At 41.4% G+C, this 16,846-nt stretch overlaps 1 protein-coding gene across 1 annotated transcript in view; it reads right to left on the bottom strand.

Annotated features, from left to right (window-relative positions):
* Window positions 1-16,846, bottom strand: part of LOC119976764 (spindle pole body component 110-like) — a 546,263-nt gene that overhangs the window by 145,373 nt on the left and 384,044 nt on the right. The window contains exons 37-44 of the mRNA XM_038817508.1: window positions 16,354-16,380; window positions 15,433-15,468; window positions 14,003-14,029; window positions 13,633-13,659; window positions 11,486-11,512; window positions 9,728-9,763; window positions 7,579-7,608; window positions 7,408-7,434 (exon numbers count right to left, since the gene is read on the bottom strand). Of these exons, the coding sequence (XP_038673436.1) occupies window positions 7,408-7,434; window positions 7,579-7,608; window positions 9,728-9,763; window positions 11,486-11,512; window positions 13,633-13,659; window positions 14,003-14,029; window positions 15,433-15,468; window positions 16,354-16,380 (237 nt within the window). The remainder of the gene's footprint in view (window positions 1-7,407; window positions 7,435-7,578; window positions 7,609-9,727; window positions 9,764-11,485; window positions 11,513-13,632; window positions 13,660-14,002; window positions 14,030-15,432; window positions 15,469-16,353; window positions 16,381-16,846) is intronic.

Here is a 16,846-nt window from a genome sequence, read left to right as displayed (position 1 = left end):
AGTGGCCACCTTTCGACACCTGTTCGGGTACATGGAGGGGGAATTCCAAATGTCAAAATTACCTAACAACACTTCTTTCAGAACATGTGGGAAAAAAGCGGAGCACCTGGAGGAATCTCACAATGAAAAAGGGAGATGGCGGCGTCCATCTTGGGAAGGCCCTGGAGTGGAGCGATTTTTATAAGCAGTTTGGTACGGATTTCTTCGTCGAGATGTATCTGTCTTCCATTTCGCCCATTTGAAAATAAAGAACAATGACGTGGAGCAATGTGATAGAGTCCGAGATATTCACAGCATGGAAACAGGAGTTTCGGCCCAGTTTGTCCATGCCGCACAGTTTCTATCACTGAACTCGTCCCACTTGCCCGCATTTGGCCCGTTCCGTCTGTACGACCTGTGCATGTAACTCACTAAGTTTTTTATAAAGGAAAACATTTTTCCTGCCTCTACCATTGCCTCGGGCAGTTCGTTCCAGATGCTCACCACCCTCTGTGTGAAACAAAATCCCTTCCCTTTTGTGTCTCTAGCTCTCACCTGAAACCTATCCCTTCTTGTTCTAGACACCTCTATCTTTTGGAAAAGATGTTGACTATCTACCTTACGATGCTCCTCATTATTTTATAGACCTTTGAAAGGTAACACCTAAGCGTTCAAAGCTCCAGGGAAAATTGTCGCAGCCAATGCTGCCTCTCTTTATAACTCAGGTCATCAACCCCTTGTAGCATGTCCGGAACTCGCTCCTGTACTCTTTCTAATTTAACAATACCCTTCCGGTAATAGGGTGACCAGAACTGAACAGTCATTCCATGTGTGGTCTTCCCAATGTCTTGTACAACTTCATTAAACGTCCCACGTTCTGGATTCAATATTCTGACCAATAAAACGTAGCATGCTGAATCATCATTGCCGAAGGTACTGCCAGCTCAAATAAATGACTGTGTGCTGGGGATGATTTGGGAGGACCAAGAGGGGTTTTTTGGGGCTAATTTCCAGAGATTATTAAATTTAGTTATAAATTTGGGCAGGGGGCGCAGGAAATGGAGGAAGCCGTGTCAATTGATCTGGAAAGAGTGTTCGACCAGGTCCAATGTCTGTCTGTATTCAAGATGCTAGGACGGTTTTGATTTTGGTCAGCGATTTGTAGATTGGGTGACGTTGCTGTATTTGGATGCTAAGGTGCGTGTCCGGACTATTAATGTTAGTTTGAAATATTTTGGCATACAGCAGGGGATGAGACAGTGGTCCCCGCTATCCCGTTGCTCTTTGCTTTTGCTATTGCACCGTTCGCAGTGACTCATGCTTCCGGGGTGGGAATAGGAGGCGGCTGGGGGTGAGCTGGATGAGTATTGGGAGAGGGGAATGAAGCATCGATTGTTCCTGGACGCAGACGATATCTTGCTGTATATCTAGATCCCTATAAACAGCTTTGATACGATTATGGGAATATTACGGGAAAAGGGTATTGTTCTGGATATTAATTCAGCATAGACTGTGGTATATTCGCTCAACGAGTGAGGACGGGCGGCGAAGGTGTTTGGGGAGGCAGCCATTTGAATCAGTCGGTGCTAGATTTCGATATCTGCAATCGAGGTAGCGCAGAGGTGGGCCCAGCTGCAAAATTTAAACTTGACAAATATGCTGAAGAGAATGAAGGAAGATTTTAAAAGGTGTAGAATGTTGCCGTTGTCGTTAGCTGAAATAGTCCAAAGGGTCTATGCCGAAATCCTTTTTTGGAAATGACAATGAAATTAACTCGGAGTTTATATGGGCGTGGAAGGTACCTCGGGAAAGACTAGTGTTCTTGGAGAGGGATGTCCGGTGAAGGGAAGCAACATTCCAAAACGTGCTGAACTATTCCGGGGCCGTAAAGGTCGCAAAAGTTAGGAAATGTGTGGTGGATTGAAAATCGGTGTGGGGACGACTGGATGAGGGCTCGTGCAGAGGATTGTGTTTGAGAACTTTATTTCAGGTGCCTTGTTAGGTCTCGCCAGCCAGGTACCACACGAACCTAGTTAGAGTTTCAACGTTGAGGGTGTAAAACAGTGCCGACAACACTTTGGAATTGGGGGCTTGTCTTTGGGCGCGCCTATTTGTGGTAATCATAGCTTTATTTGGGCAGGACTGGATTCGATATTCATGCCGTGGGAGCAAGCGGGGTTAGAATCTCTCATGGACCTTTCTGCAGCGCGGAGGTATGCGGAGTTACAGGATTTGGAGGTGAAGAACAAGTTCCAAAGGGAAGTTAGTTTCACTCTCTGCAAATTAGATAATATCTGAGGAACGGGCTGGTCTTGTTTTCTGAGTAGCCATCCCCGGTGCTACAACATACAATTATATCGGAATAAGGTGGGTGAACTTAAGGCATGGATCGCGGAGGGTAAAAGTGACATTATATATGGGGAGCTGATGGATGAGAGATCTTCAGTGGAGTATGTAAGGCAGAAGTCGGAAGAAGAGCTTGGGCGAGGGATTTGTTGGCGCTGGAGTGAAGCAATGCGATGGTAAAATCGTCGTCACGATCATTAATCATGTGCGAGGCAGAGGCTCCTACAGTTTAACGGTGTGCATACGCCGTTGACGGTGTTTAAGATGAGTCCGTTATTTCCCGGAGTAAATAATCGACACGTGAGCTATGCAGGGCGGCAAGCGAATCACCTCCACAAATTCATGGTATATCCGAAGATGGAGGGATTCGGAAAATCTTCTCAGAAACAATGTCAATGATTCTCGGGGTAAAGCTGTTCCAATGGTGGCAATATTTGGCGTTTCGGAGGATCGCGGAGTGCAGATGGAGAGAGATAGAGATAGAGATAGAGAAATTCAGCACAGAACAGGCCCTTCGGCCCACGATGTTGCGCCGAAATTTTGTCCTAGGTTAATCATTGAATTTTGGACAATTTTTCATGACCAATCCACCCAACCTGCACATCTTTGGACTGTGGGAGGAAACCGGAGTACCCGGAGGAAACCCACACAGTCAAAGGGAAGATGTGCAGACTCCACACAGACAGTGACCCAAGTCGAAATCCAACTTGGGACCCTGTAGCTGTGAAGCAATTGTGCTATCTACAATGCTACCGTGCTGCCCTTAAGAAGTTAACCTACACTCCATTATTCTACCCTAATCCATGTACCTATCCAATAGCCGCTTGAAGGTCCCTAACGTTTCCGACTCAACTATTTCCACAGGCAGTGCATTCAATGCCCCCACTACTCTCTGGGTAAAGAACCAACCTCTGACATCCCCTCTATATCTTCCACCATTTATCTTAAATTTATGTCCCCTTGTAATGGTGTGTTCCACCCGGGGAAAAAGTCTCTGACTGTTTACTCCATCTATTCCCCATCCTGCACGCTCTCAAAGGCTGGAACGCATGTTGAGTGAATAAGATGTCACCATTTATTGGGGAGGACATTTTGTACATAGAAGTGGGAGGTTTCTGCTTCAGGTGAACAGGAAACTGAAGCTTATTTTTAAAAAAATATTGTAAATGCCTTGGATCAGTTTAGAGCAGGATTATTAGTTTAATACCAGAAATGAGTGAATTGGTATATGTGGACATGTTGAAGTGACTAGGCTTGATTCGGTGAAGTTTGATGAACAGGCGAATTGATTGAAACAGTGAAAGTTCTGTGCAGTCGTGGCTCACATGAAGGCTGTTATATGAAGATATGGATTAAAGGACAAGGAAAACTAGGAGAGAAGTTAAGAGGAAATATAACTTAGGTTACTGATCAAGGTGTTGGGATTCAAAACAGAGGCATAAAAGTCAATATAAATGTTATTTACCTCAACGCTCGTAGTATTCGGAAGAAGGTGAATGAGTTGAGTTCGCAAATCATTGTGAATGACTATGATTTAGAGGCAATTACTAAAACATGGTTAAAGTATGGTCACGACTGGGAGTTAAATATCAGAGGGGATCAAACTATTCGGAAGGACAGAGTGGATGATAAGGGAGGTGGTGTTGCTCTGTTATTTAAGGATGACATCCGGGAAATAGTAATGGATGACATCGGTGCTATGGAGGATAAGGTTGAATCCAGTTGGATGGAAATCAGGAATAGTAAGGTGAAAAAGTCACTGATCGGTGTAGTCCATAGGCCAACAAATAGTGACATTATGGTGGGGCAGGCATTAAACAAAGAAATAACTGATGCATGTAGAAATGGTACAGCAGTTATCATGGGGGATTTAAATCTACATGTTGATTGGTTTAACCAGGTCGGTTAAGGTAGCCTTCAGGAGGCATTTCTAGAATGTATCCGCGATGTAATTGAACCTACGCGGGAACAAGCGGTCCTAGCTCTGCTCCTGTGTAATGACAGTAAGAAGTCTTACAACACCAGGTTAAAGTCCAACAGGTTTGTTTCAAACACGAGCTTTCGGAGCACGGCTCCTTCTTCAGGTGAAGAAGGAGCCGTGCTCCGAAAGCTCGTGTTTGAAACAAACCTGTTGGACTTTAACCTGGTGTTGTAAGACTTCTTACTGTGCTCACCCCAGTCCAACGCCGGCATCTCCACATCCTGTGTAATGAGACAGGATTGAGTAATGATCTCATAGCTAGGGATCCTCTCGGAAGGAGCGATCACAATATGGTGGAATGTAAAGTACAGATGGAGGGTGAGGAAAAGTAAAACACTCGAGTTTCATGCTGAAATAAAGGAGATTACAATGGGATGAGAGATGAGCTAACTAAGGTAGACTGGGAGCAAAGACATTATGGTGGAACAGTTAGGAACAGTGGAGAACCTTCCAAGCGAATTTTCACAGTGCTTAGCAAACGTTTATGCCAACAAAAAAGAAGGACGGTAGAAAGAGGGAAAATCGACCGTGGATATCTAAGGAAATAAGGGAGAGTATCAAATTGAAAGAAAACGCATACAAATGGCAAACATTAGTGGGAGACTGGAGGACTGGGAAACCATTAAGGGGCAACAGAAAGATACTAAAAAAGCTATAAAGAAGAGTAAGTTAGATTATGTGTGTAAACTTGCTCAGAATATAAAAGAGATAGTAAAAGGTTCTACAATATATAAAACAAAAATGAGTGGCTAGTTTAAGTATTGGTCCTTTAGAGGATGAGAAGGGCGATTTAATAATGGGCAATGATGAAATAAGTGAGGAACTGAACAGGTGTTTTGGGTCGGTCTTCACCGTGGAAGACACAAAGAACATGCCAGTGACTGATTGAAATGTGGCTATGACAGGTGAGGACAGTGAGATGATTGTTATCACTAATGAGGTAGCGATGGGCAAGCTAATGGGCGAAAGGTAGACAAGTCTCCTGGCCCTGATGGAATGCATCCCAGAGTGCTAAAAGAGATGGCTAGGAAATTGCAAATGCACTAGAGATCGTTTACCAAAATTCAGTAGACTCTGGGGTGGTACCGGCGGATTGGAAATTAGCAAACGTGACACCATTGTTTAAAAAAGGAGGTAGGCAGAAAGCGGATAATTATCGGCCAATGAGCTTAGCTTCGGTAGTAGGGAATATGCTGGAATCTATTTTCAAGGAAGAAATAGCGAGGCATGTGGATGGAAATTGTCCATTGGGCAGACGCAGCATGGGTTCAGAAAGGACAGGTCGTACATAACTAATTTAGTTGAATTTTTTGAGGACATTACAAGAGCGGTAGATAACGAGGAGCCAATGGATGTGCAATATCTGGATTTCCAGAAAGCATTTGACAAGGTGCCACACAAAAGGTTGCTGCAAAAGATAAAGGTGCATGATATTAAGGGTAAAGTAGTAGCATGGATAGAGGATTGGTTAATAAATAGAAAGCAAAGAGTGGGGGTTATTGGGTATTTCTCTTGTTGGCAATCAGTGGTGTCCCTCAAGGGTCAGTGTTGGGCCCACAATTGTTCACAATTCACATAGTTGATTTGGATTTGGGGACTAAGGGCAATGTGTCCAAGTTTGGAAACGACACTAAGATGATTGGTAAAGCAAAAAGTTCAGAGGATACTGGAAGTCTGCAGAGGGATTTGGATAGGTTCAGTGAATGGGCTAGGGTCTGTCAGATGGAATACAATGTTGACAAATGTGAGGTTATCTATTTGGGTGGAATAACAGCAAAATGAATTATTAATTAAATTATAAAATGTTAAAACATGCTGCTGTGCGTCCAGATCCGGGTGCGCTCGTGCATGAGTTGGAAAAAGTTGGTTTACAGGTGCATCAGGTGATTAAGAAGGCAAATTGAATTTTGTCCTTCATTGCCAGAGGGATGGAGTTTAAGACTAGGGAGGTTATTCTGCAATTGTATAAGGTGTTAATGAGGCCACACCAGGAGTATTGTGTTCTGTTTTGGTCTCCTTACCTGAGAAATGACGTACAGGCGCTGGAGGGTGTGCAGAGGAGATTCACCAGCTTAAGCGCAGAACTGAAGGGGTTGGATTAAGAGGAGAGGTTGAGTAGACTGGGACTACACTCGTTGGAATTTAGAAAGATGAGGGGGGATCTTATAGAAACGTTTAAAATTATGAAGGGAATAGGTAGGATAGATGCGGGCAGGTGGTTTCCACTGGCGGGTGTAAGCAGAACTGGGGTGCTTAGGCTCAAAATAAGGGGACACAGATTTAGGACTGAGTTTGGGAGGAGTTTTTCTTCATCCGAAGGGCTGTGAATCTATTGAATTTATTGCCCAGTGAAGCAGTTCAGGCCCCTTCATTAAATGGTTTTAAGAGAAAGATAGATAGTTTTTTGAAGAATAAAGGGTTATGGTGTTCGGGCTGGACAAAAGATCAGCCATGATCTCATTGAATGGCGGAGCATGCTCGAGGGACCAGATGGCCTACTCCTGCTCCTAGTTCTTACGTTCTTATGTATCATGCTTTGGGTAACTTAGAACTAAGTGGTCAATATTTAAAATTCAGGATTATTCTATTTTAGGCAGACAAGAGGAGACATTAATTTCACTATGAGCGTGTCCATTGAGCCTTTCAGGGTCCATTCGTCAACATTTCGGTGTAGGCAGACTCTTTGGATGTTTTCAAGGCAGAAGTACACAGATTTCCAACAACGAAGTTGGTGAAAGTATATCAGGGCGGGAGTTTTGAACCAGATCAGCCACGACCTTATCGAATGGTGGTGCATGGTCGAGTGTCCGAGTGGGCTAGTCCTACTCCTAGTTTTCACCTCTGTATATAAATTATGTGCAACTGTTCTCGGGGGAAATGATACTGAGCTATATTTTTAATGAAAGGTAATGCAGTTTCTGTCCCTTGGACTGAAATAAACTTTCTGTTTTATTCCAGGCCAGTAGATGCCACGGCGATGATCATAGATGAAAATAGTAAATCTCATGGTCGATCAGTGTTAAAAAATGCTAATGGTTTTTGTTCCAAAATTAAAAATACATACTGAGCGTTTTCTAAACTCATACCTTCTTTATACTTACCTTCGAATTTCTTACGTTGTTCAAGATCTACGAAACATTAGAACCATTTAATTATTCTAAATTGTACGTTGTTGTCGTCTTGCTTTCCCCAAATCCGATTTGGAATTTGTATAATTGTGAGTACAATGCAAGTATAAGTAACTCGAATTGGTGTCTTCGTTATGACCTTACCGCTTTCCTTCAGCTTCAGAAGTTGGTCAGCTGTAGGCAGATAGTTTTAGAATCACCGATTGTTTCCAAAGTGAAGCAAGTATAACATCCGTCCAGACTGAATAAGATCAGGAATTTATATTTAATTTATTTTTCTCCCAATTGGAGCTCTGAATGCAATGGAAAGGTCCGTTAGTACAGCAATTAACTGTAACTATTTACCTGTTGACAATAATATATTAGCAATCATGCCAATTGTTTTTGTCAATACCTCATTTCCTTCGTTTATATGCCGACGAAGTACGTATCAGTGACAAAACACTCGTCTCGTAGTCAAAAGTTCGTAAGTTTATCCTTCTCTCCAAAGCATGAAGCATTCTATCAAGCATAACAAACAACCACAGTTCTGAGGTTTAGTTGCATTTCACAGATGAAATGTGAGATCTAGTTCTGGTCTTAGATTCTAGGTCGACACCATGCATGATTGCTCAGTTTATGTGAGTTAAATTTTTATTTGTTCATTTTCACGACGCAGTCAACTATTACGTGAATTGAATGGAATCGTTCACATATTTAATTCATATTGCGAATCATTGACATATTGCGGGCATGGCTGGATGTTTGCCAGTTGCTTTGGGTAACGAAAAGAGCGGTAGAAGTGCACGTGTATGTCATGCTTCGTTTCACTTTTACCAAATACGCAAACGTCCTATTTTGCTTTTTAATCTTTATCCTTCGACTAGAAATGTGCCCACGTTGGAGAACAGAAAAGGTAACAATGATGTACAGTATTATCGATTTTTGAACAGATTCCTTTTGCGTTCTGTCCATTGACATGTTTTGCAGGGAATGACCATGGACTCACAATGGAACATGGCATCATTCAGTCCAACTTCGTTTCGATGTATCACGCCTTACGCTTTATCTGATCATATGCATACAATCCAGCTTTGATTTAGATTTGATATGATTTATTATTGTCACATTTATTAGTATACAGTGAAACGTATTGTTTCTTGCATGTTATACAGACAATACATATCGTACATAAGGACAGAAGGAGGCTGAAGAATGTAATGTTACCGTCATGGCTGGGGTGCAGAGAAAATATCAACTTAATACGAGGTGGGCCGATTCAAATGTCTGTTGGCAACATGGAAGAAGCTGTTCTTGAGTCGGCAGGAACGTGACTCAAACTTTGTATATTATTCCTGGAGGAAGAAGGTGAAAGTGAGTCTGTCCGGGGTGCGTGGGGTCCTTAATTATGCTTGTTGCCTTTCCGAAATTTGAAGTAATAATAATAAATAATAATAGCTTCTGTCATATGTAGGCTTTAACGAAGTTACTGTGAAAATCCCCTGGTCGCCACATTCCGGCCCCTGTTCTGGGAGTCTGGTCCGGGAATTGAAGCCGCACTGGCCTTATTCTGCAATACAAGCCAGGAGTTTATCCCACTGTGCCAAACCAGCCCCTAAGCTACTTACGAGCCAATAGAGCTATTTTCTATGACCAATTTATAATTTCTCATCCACTTGGTGTGTGCTTTGGCACAGGCCAATGTATGATCACCTTTGTTCTCAAGTGCTGCAGCACTTCTCACATCATAACTTGCTAGGTTGAATGGGACAGGAGTTTCAGCAATTGTACAATTAAATAAATTGTACACAAGTGGGGGAAGAAGAACTTTGTAGATTATTGCTCTGGCAAATGTTTGACGCCAATGATGCCAATGGACATGGGTGGAACAAAGAATACGCAGAACGACGCATGCGGAATTAATATAGGTCATGCAACTAATGCCAGGCAGAAGATGCGGCATGTAGCAAAAGCAAATTCTATCTGATGCCTCCCACCGCACCCGGAGACAACCAAATATTATTCCAACAAATTAATAGGAACGTCTTTCTTTCCATTTTGGGATTTTAGTCGTGAGTCCAATTAATAGTATTTGATGCGGCACTGAATATGGCATGAGAATGTTAATGATTTTTTTTTTCAAAAACTGCGATAGCTTGTTGTAATTTTCAACCTCAGTGATATTTACGTAGCTGGCAGTATGGCATTTTTTAAATGTCCCATCACCACAATGTATTGCAGCGGACAGACGACTTGTAATATTGCATTTGCAATGCGGACACGAAAATTAAACAGTTTGACTATTAATCCTCACCAGTATATTTGAGTTCCTTAGACAGGTGCATCAGGTCTGAAAGTGTGAATGAAAATCTTATCAAATCTGGGTGTTTGAATTATATGGTCGAAGACAGAAAATGAAGCTTGGCATTTGCTGTAACTAGTGGGGACTGTTTTTGCATAATTTTCGAAGATAATCAACATAATTGCTCACCGACTGAATTGATTCAAATATCACTTCCCAGCCATACATCAGGAGGGTTCATCAGGCGTGTCCCCGATCTGTGTTTCTCCTTTTGTACAAGCTAATGTTGACAAAAAAGTTGCATAATAGGCCACTGCTGTGAACCCTGGGTGCAAATTTATTAATAGGAAACCCTGCCTGAATCGCATAATGCACTTCAGCATCGTATCATCATTTGTTCTGAATTTCTGTCAGGGAGGTAGATCATCAAATTGAACGCGAGCTTCGAATGAGAGTGGGTAGGACGCTAGTTCTCTCACATATCTCCCGATTCTTCACCGCCGCTCCAAAATTACTTTTGCAAATCAAAATATCTAGGATTCAAAGAATAGATGTTGCATATCATGACGTTTATTTGTGCCTACTTAATGTTGCAGCTAAGAATGTTTTATCTGGGCCATATTCTCAGTCGGAACGTAATATATCAGCCTGATTTTATATTAGGTCGACACTGCTTCCATGGAATATTTTGTAAACTTTCAAGACAGGCTCATACTTAAGGATCTGGAGTTGTTGTGGGACGCTTGCCTGCCCCTGAGCTACCGGGTGTTTATTTCAATGCTCAAGCCTGCATTTTGTTGACTGGGAAGAACTGTTGCATGCCGCCCTGCGTCTCTTCGTGCAGGTTCCCAGACTCGTTAAATGGGTAAGGTATATACAGGAAGAACAACGACCGTCAAATCCACGGGACACATTGTTCAATATTTAAGGGTTGATTAATCAGAATCGTCGCACAGCGTCTTGTCCATCCTTAAAATGTTGATGGTCCCCAAAGGATTTGAAATTGTATTTATCGTTCGACGGATGTTATGCTTCCAAATGGGTTCACACCACAACGCACGAGCTAAGGAACAATCATGATCAAGGGAGCTCATGCGATGTTCCCTACTGAGGCTGCCACAGGTTTGGTCGGGTGTCGAGCCCCGGAGTCTTCGCAGTTGCGAGCAGCCCCCCCCTCCCCCCCCAGGCGCCGGAATGTATCGATTAGGGGCTTTTCACAGACCTTCGTTGAAGCCTACTTGCGACAATAAGCGATTATTATTATTAAAAATGCCAATCGCTTATTGCAAGAGAGGGTTAACCTGACGAAGCAATTGCCTCGCATTCAATTGTACTATTGCAGCGGTTTTCAAGGTGTAACAAAGCAATATGGGGTAAATTGTGCGACAGTTAACAAGTTTCCTTATTATATCTTTTGAATACAAAACACGGCTGCACAAGGATGGTTTTTCAACAAAGAAGCATATTGTCAATGTAATCAGCCGAAATCAAATGTGGCTGAATGTTGTGAACGAAAGATGTTCGGAAATTAAATCATTTATTATGCTCACGGGTTCTGTGAATTTGTACCCGTCTTGTTCTCAATTGGATGGCAGCAAAATAGCTTTAATCCAAGACAGTTAACAGTTTTTTCTGAAATTACTGGGCATTTAGAAATAACGTTTTCTGGTGTCTATATGGGATTAATTGTTCTTCTACCTTCGCCCTATATTTTTAAAAATCTAGACGCTTTCAACTATTAGAGAGTGGAAACATTACGATATAGTTTACCAGTCTTGTTGTCATCTTTCGTTTTATCTACATGATTAAACAGCAAAATAATTTCAAAATATTCATGGAGTCATATACAATGTCTCCACATCTCCATAGATTTGGTAATTTAGCGCTTGAATTTCAATTTGTTTTACATGTATTACTAGTGAATCAAACATGCGGTCAATCCGAGGAAATCTTTGATCGAGATCAAAATACCAAATAACCCATCACGTTTCATACTTTTCAAGGGAATATTTTATTGTTCACGTTTGGTATACGCGTAAGGCGAGAACGCATAGCTTTTGATAAAGTATTCCCTAGTTACAAATTAAAAAAGGAATATCGAGCCAGTATTCACGGGCAGCACGGTAGTATGGTGGTTAGCATAAATGCTTCACAGCTCCAGGGTCCCAGGTTCGGTTCCCGGCTGGGTCACTGTCTGTGCGGAGTCTGCACGTCCTCCCCGTGTGTGCGTGGGTTTCCTCCGGGTGCTCCGGTTTCCTCCCACAGTCCAAAGATGTGCGGGTTAGGTAGATTGGTCATGCTAAATTGCCCGTAGTGTCCTAAAAAGTAAGGTTAAGGGGGTTGTTGGGTTACGGGTATAGGGTGGATACGTGGGTTTGAGTAGGGTGATCATTGCTCGGCACAGCATCGAGGGCCGAAGGGCCTGTTCTGTGCTGTACTGTTAATTTAATCTAATCTTTGATCTAATCTAATTGGCAAATCGTTGGCAAAGGCATGGAGCCAGTGCTGTGTGACGTGGATCAGTGCTTGTCCTCAACTGCTCACAATTGACGCAAATTACTTGGATAAAGGACAGGAGCTGTTGGTGCCAAAATACCTGATGTTAGAATGGCAGGCAGGAAAGGAAGTTGTGAAGAGGAGAAAGCAATGCTATGTTAGATAGATCAAGCGATTGGGACACGATCTCGAAAATAGATAAAACATTTCAAACTGTGAGATTGTCAATTTTGGCCCGAAGGATGCAAATGAGAAATATATTATCTAATTGTGAAAATTATAAGATTCAGATGGATGGATGTATCCTAATAGACGAATCAGGTACGTCGAGTAAATGGGGAGCAATTAACTAAGAAAGCCAGAAGAATGTTATCATTAATTGCGAATGCAAATAGGCACAGAATAGGGCGATTGTGCTTCAGTTGTACACGAAACTGATGGCACAACAACTGGAGTAATGCGTACAGTGTTAGTCATATTTTTTAAGAAGGGATATAATTGCGTTCGAAGAAGTTGCGAGAAGGGGTAACTGGCTGATATCCGGATTGAACGGGTTTTCTTTTCAATAAATATTGGAGTACAGAAGAGAGCTTGGCAACTTGACGGAGACTGACACGAGTCTTTGGGTCTGTGCACGGCAAATATGGAGAGGATACTTATTCAGTTGGGAGAATCTGGAACTAGGGTATAACGTTTAAATTGAAGGGTTCGCCCGTATTAACCGGATACGAGAATGATTTCGTCTCTATTAAAGGGCATTCAGCATTTGGATCTCCATTCCTCCCAAAGGCAGTAAAGGCTGAGTCTTTGGGTAGGTTCGAAGTCAAGTTAGAGCGACGTCAAATTCTCCGGCCGTTCACAATTCACTTTTATTGCTGGCCTTGCACCCCTGCCCACGGTTTCCCGGAGGCATAGATGGGTTGAATGGCGAAATCCCATTGACAAGCGGTGGGATTGTTTAATCCCACTGCCATAGAACGTCACGCCGGCGAGAACACGCGACAGGGAACTGGAGAATCCAACCCATATTCTCAATAATGAAGGCCGTGGAATGCTTGGGACGTAGACGTGGCGTTCGTCTCAAATCAGCCATGATCTTATTAAATGGAAGAGCATCCACCAAAGACTACCTTTCGTACCCTTGCTGCAAATTCATTTGTTCCTACACAAATGAGATTTACAGGGCTGTCCAGGCCTGAAAGCTCTGTTAATGATACGGCAATGTAGTCGTTGTACTTCCAATGCGATTGGATGATGTCTGTTGTTTATTCCAATCCGGTGGATTCCACCGTGCGGAAAAGTGTGATCAAAGTGTACAATCTCCTGGTCCAATCAAGATCGAGAAAATGCAAGTGTATTTTCTTCCAATAATGTAAAAATACCCTGCAACTTTTCTAAACCGGTCCGTTCTTCAACCTTACCGGCGAGTTTCTTATGCTCTTGAATCTCTGTGAAGGGTGATAATTGTTGACAAATGGAAAATGTCACATTGTTGTTCATCTCGTACCGAATTGCAAAACTGCAGTGGGAATGGAAATGTAAGTAAAGGGAATTATGGGCGGCACGGTGGCGCATTGGTTAGCACTGCTGCTTGCGGTGCTGAGGGCCCGGATTTGATCGCGGCCCTCGGTCACTGTCTGTGTGGAGTTTGCACGTCCTCCTCCTGCCTGCGCGGATTTGACATCTTAACGATATGCATGTTATGTGGCTTGGCCACACTAAATAGCCCCTTACTTGGATAACATAATTGGTACAAAAAAATGCATTTTGAAAATGTATTATTAACCTTACCTTTTTCCTTCTGATCCAGAAGCTGCTCTGTTATAAAGGAATAATTAGCCAAATAATTGATTGTGTGCTGACGCAAACAAAACATTCATCGAAATGTTTGATGACAATCAGCTATTTGCACGTAAAATTCTTATCCAGCAAGTTTAGCTTTGAAGGCAGCTATTTGAGCTACTAAAACTATTGGGTTTTTTTTGCAGTGGAGCTAATTGTCGTGACCAGTGTCTACTTTATGTCGTTCATATTTTTGCTAAATTTGTATCAGCGACAAAACGTCCAGAGTCAGATTCGTGATTTCGTCCTGTATTCCAAATGTTTGAGCATGTACTCAATAATAGTAGAAACTGTCGTTCTGAATGATTGCTACATTTAAGAGATGGAAAATCAAATGTAGGACCGGACTTCACTTATAAGAGGACATCATGCAACATTGTTAAGTACAAATGAGTTCCTCGTGTTCATTTTCTTCCATACGTCAAGTATTACATTAATTTAAATGATCAGAACACTTATTTCATTCATGGTGCGACGCAATGATATATTGCCCCCATTCGTTATATGATCCCATGGCTGTCACTTGTTTTGGAACAGTAAAGGGGTTATCAAAGATTATCTTTTATTCATGATTCGTTGTCTTTTAACCAACGGTGCAAACTGTGTATGTGTCGCTTTTCCATATTTATTCGTAGGTATACAACTTGTCTTGCAAATTTATGCACTTTATAATGGAATTCATTGACGTTATGTACACTGATATCTGTTGGAAGGAAGGTGGATGGATTCATAATGTAGTTCCGGATCAGCCATGTCAGAATACGTGTCTGTTTCCTACACTGCAGCAATAAATGTTTGCATAATAATATGAAACTCTGTCTCAGAGTTTCACGTAAGCGATCTAGCAGTCAACAAAGTCACTTATGGTGTCCAATTTAACATTTATAGAAAGTAGTGGCACAAGTTTTCAGATGAAAACATGGACATGCGTGGGAAACAAAATAGGAAGCTGGACACAAGTGAAATTAATTAAATTCATGCAATTAATATCAGGCATGGGAGAAAGCAGCCAGTAAAAAGCAATTTATAACACATATAATTTGTGATTCGTCCCTCCCTCACCGAGCATCCCCCCAAATGACGTGATTTGAATATATCAATTGGTATTTCTTTCCTTCCCTGGCAACATTTCAATAGCGACGCACATGCAACAGTATTTGACGTTACACTGCCATATAACATGATAATGTTAACTTCGCTTTTCAATATCTGTATTAGCTTGAGATATGTTCAACAGAAGTTCCATTAAAGTATGTGTTGGGATAGTATAATGCTTTGTACTGGTCTTTCGCATTATTTATTGCACAGTATTTTCGAATTGTCATTTTGCATTCAACATTCGTGCAAGAACATAAAACAGATTGACAATTTCCCCTCACCAGCATCTTTGAGTTCTTTAGACAGGCTTATCAGGTCTGAAAGTAAAGGCCAATGAGCTTAAATGCATTGTTTCGTAATTTGTAAGTTAGCATTACCAATTCTCCTGCTCCATTGTTTCGCATTCAATTAAGAATAAGATGATAAATGACATTAAAAAATAAAAACAATCCTAACTCGCCGACAACTGCAGTGATTTATGGAACCAAATGAGCAAACTCCCCCTCCCCACAAAGCACTCGATTAAAGGGCATTTCGGCATGGGAAAAACATGTTGACTCAGACAGCGACACTCATCGCATGAGCAAAAATTGAATGGATCTGTTGATTTCCGGTTTGACCGTTTGAACATAATTTCAAGATATGCATGGAAGGTTGTTTGGCGTTCAGCCTGCAGTACCATCTGTAATTGGCCTATGCAGAAAATATGATTTTGATTATATTAGAACAGCGATCTGTGCAAAGCTCACTGGATTGTTCTGCTTTGACATGATCAGAAAGCAAGATCTACTCTATTTCCAGTTTAGAATCCAAACAGGACGATTTATCTTTATTTATTTAGGCTCGACATTTTTAATGGTGATGGCAACATTAAAAGCTACCGTTGAACCATTAAAGGCAGTGATAACAATGATATTATCATAATGTTACAGATTATCACACAGTTGTAGAATAATCTATAAGGAAGATCAATAAAATCTATAGTATAAGCATGTTGCAGAACCGGAGTTACCAATATTCGTTTATTTTAAATCGACCACTGAGATACTTTCTTTGTACTTGGAAGGTATTATACCATCTCTGAAATAATTAATTGCACACCTGGGACAACAAAAGTATTCTCATGAAAGTACATAACTTCCTCAAGAAGGTATGACATAACCATAGTATGAATACAATATTAATTGTTGTTGTGCACAGACCTGGTGTTTGTACTTTTAATCGTTTTTCTAAAATGGTTGAATATGACGAAAATAAATTTGCGGCATCACCAGCCATGCCTACTGATAAGAACAATAAAAGTACAATTGGTGCTGTTACTCGCAACATGCACATAATAAAACAATTTAAATATGAACCGAACAGTTGCTCAATCATGAACGAAAGTACTTTATTGCACAAAAACCTTACACAAATGATTGCAGCTTCTGTTTCATAGAGTGCTATCTGTTGCGCTACCTGAAGCACTGTTTAAGAATACTAAAATATAATCCTACATCCTTAGGAACACACTTTAAACTGTAGGTTTACCTTCAGACAGTCTTTCAAATTTTTGGCAGAACTTTTTTTTTTCTCCCTGTTGCTAATATTTACAAAAACCACCTATTCATACGAACAGCAGCGTACAAAATACACTGCAGGCAGGTGGAGAAAATAATACACGACTTTTTGTCTGACTTTACATTATTCTCATTC

The sequence above is a fragment of the Scyliorhinus canicula genome, chromosome 13 (assembly GCF_902713615.1).
Source record: "Scyliorhinus canicula chromosome 13, sScyCan1.1, whole genome shotgun sequence".
Classification (NCBI taxonomy): Eukaryota; Metazoa; Chordata; class Chondrichthyes; order Carcharhiniformes; family Scyliorhinidae; genus Scyliorhinus; species Scyliorhinus canicula.
Note: the sequence above shows the minus strand (reverse complement) of the source record. Positions and strands in the feature narration are given on the sequence as shown.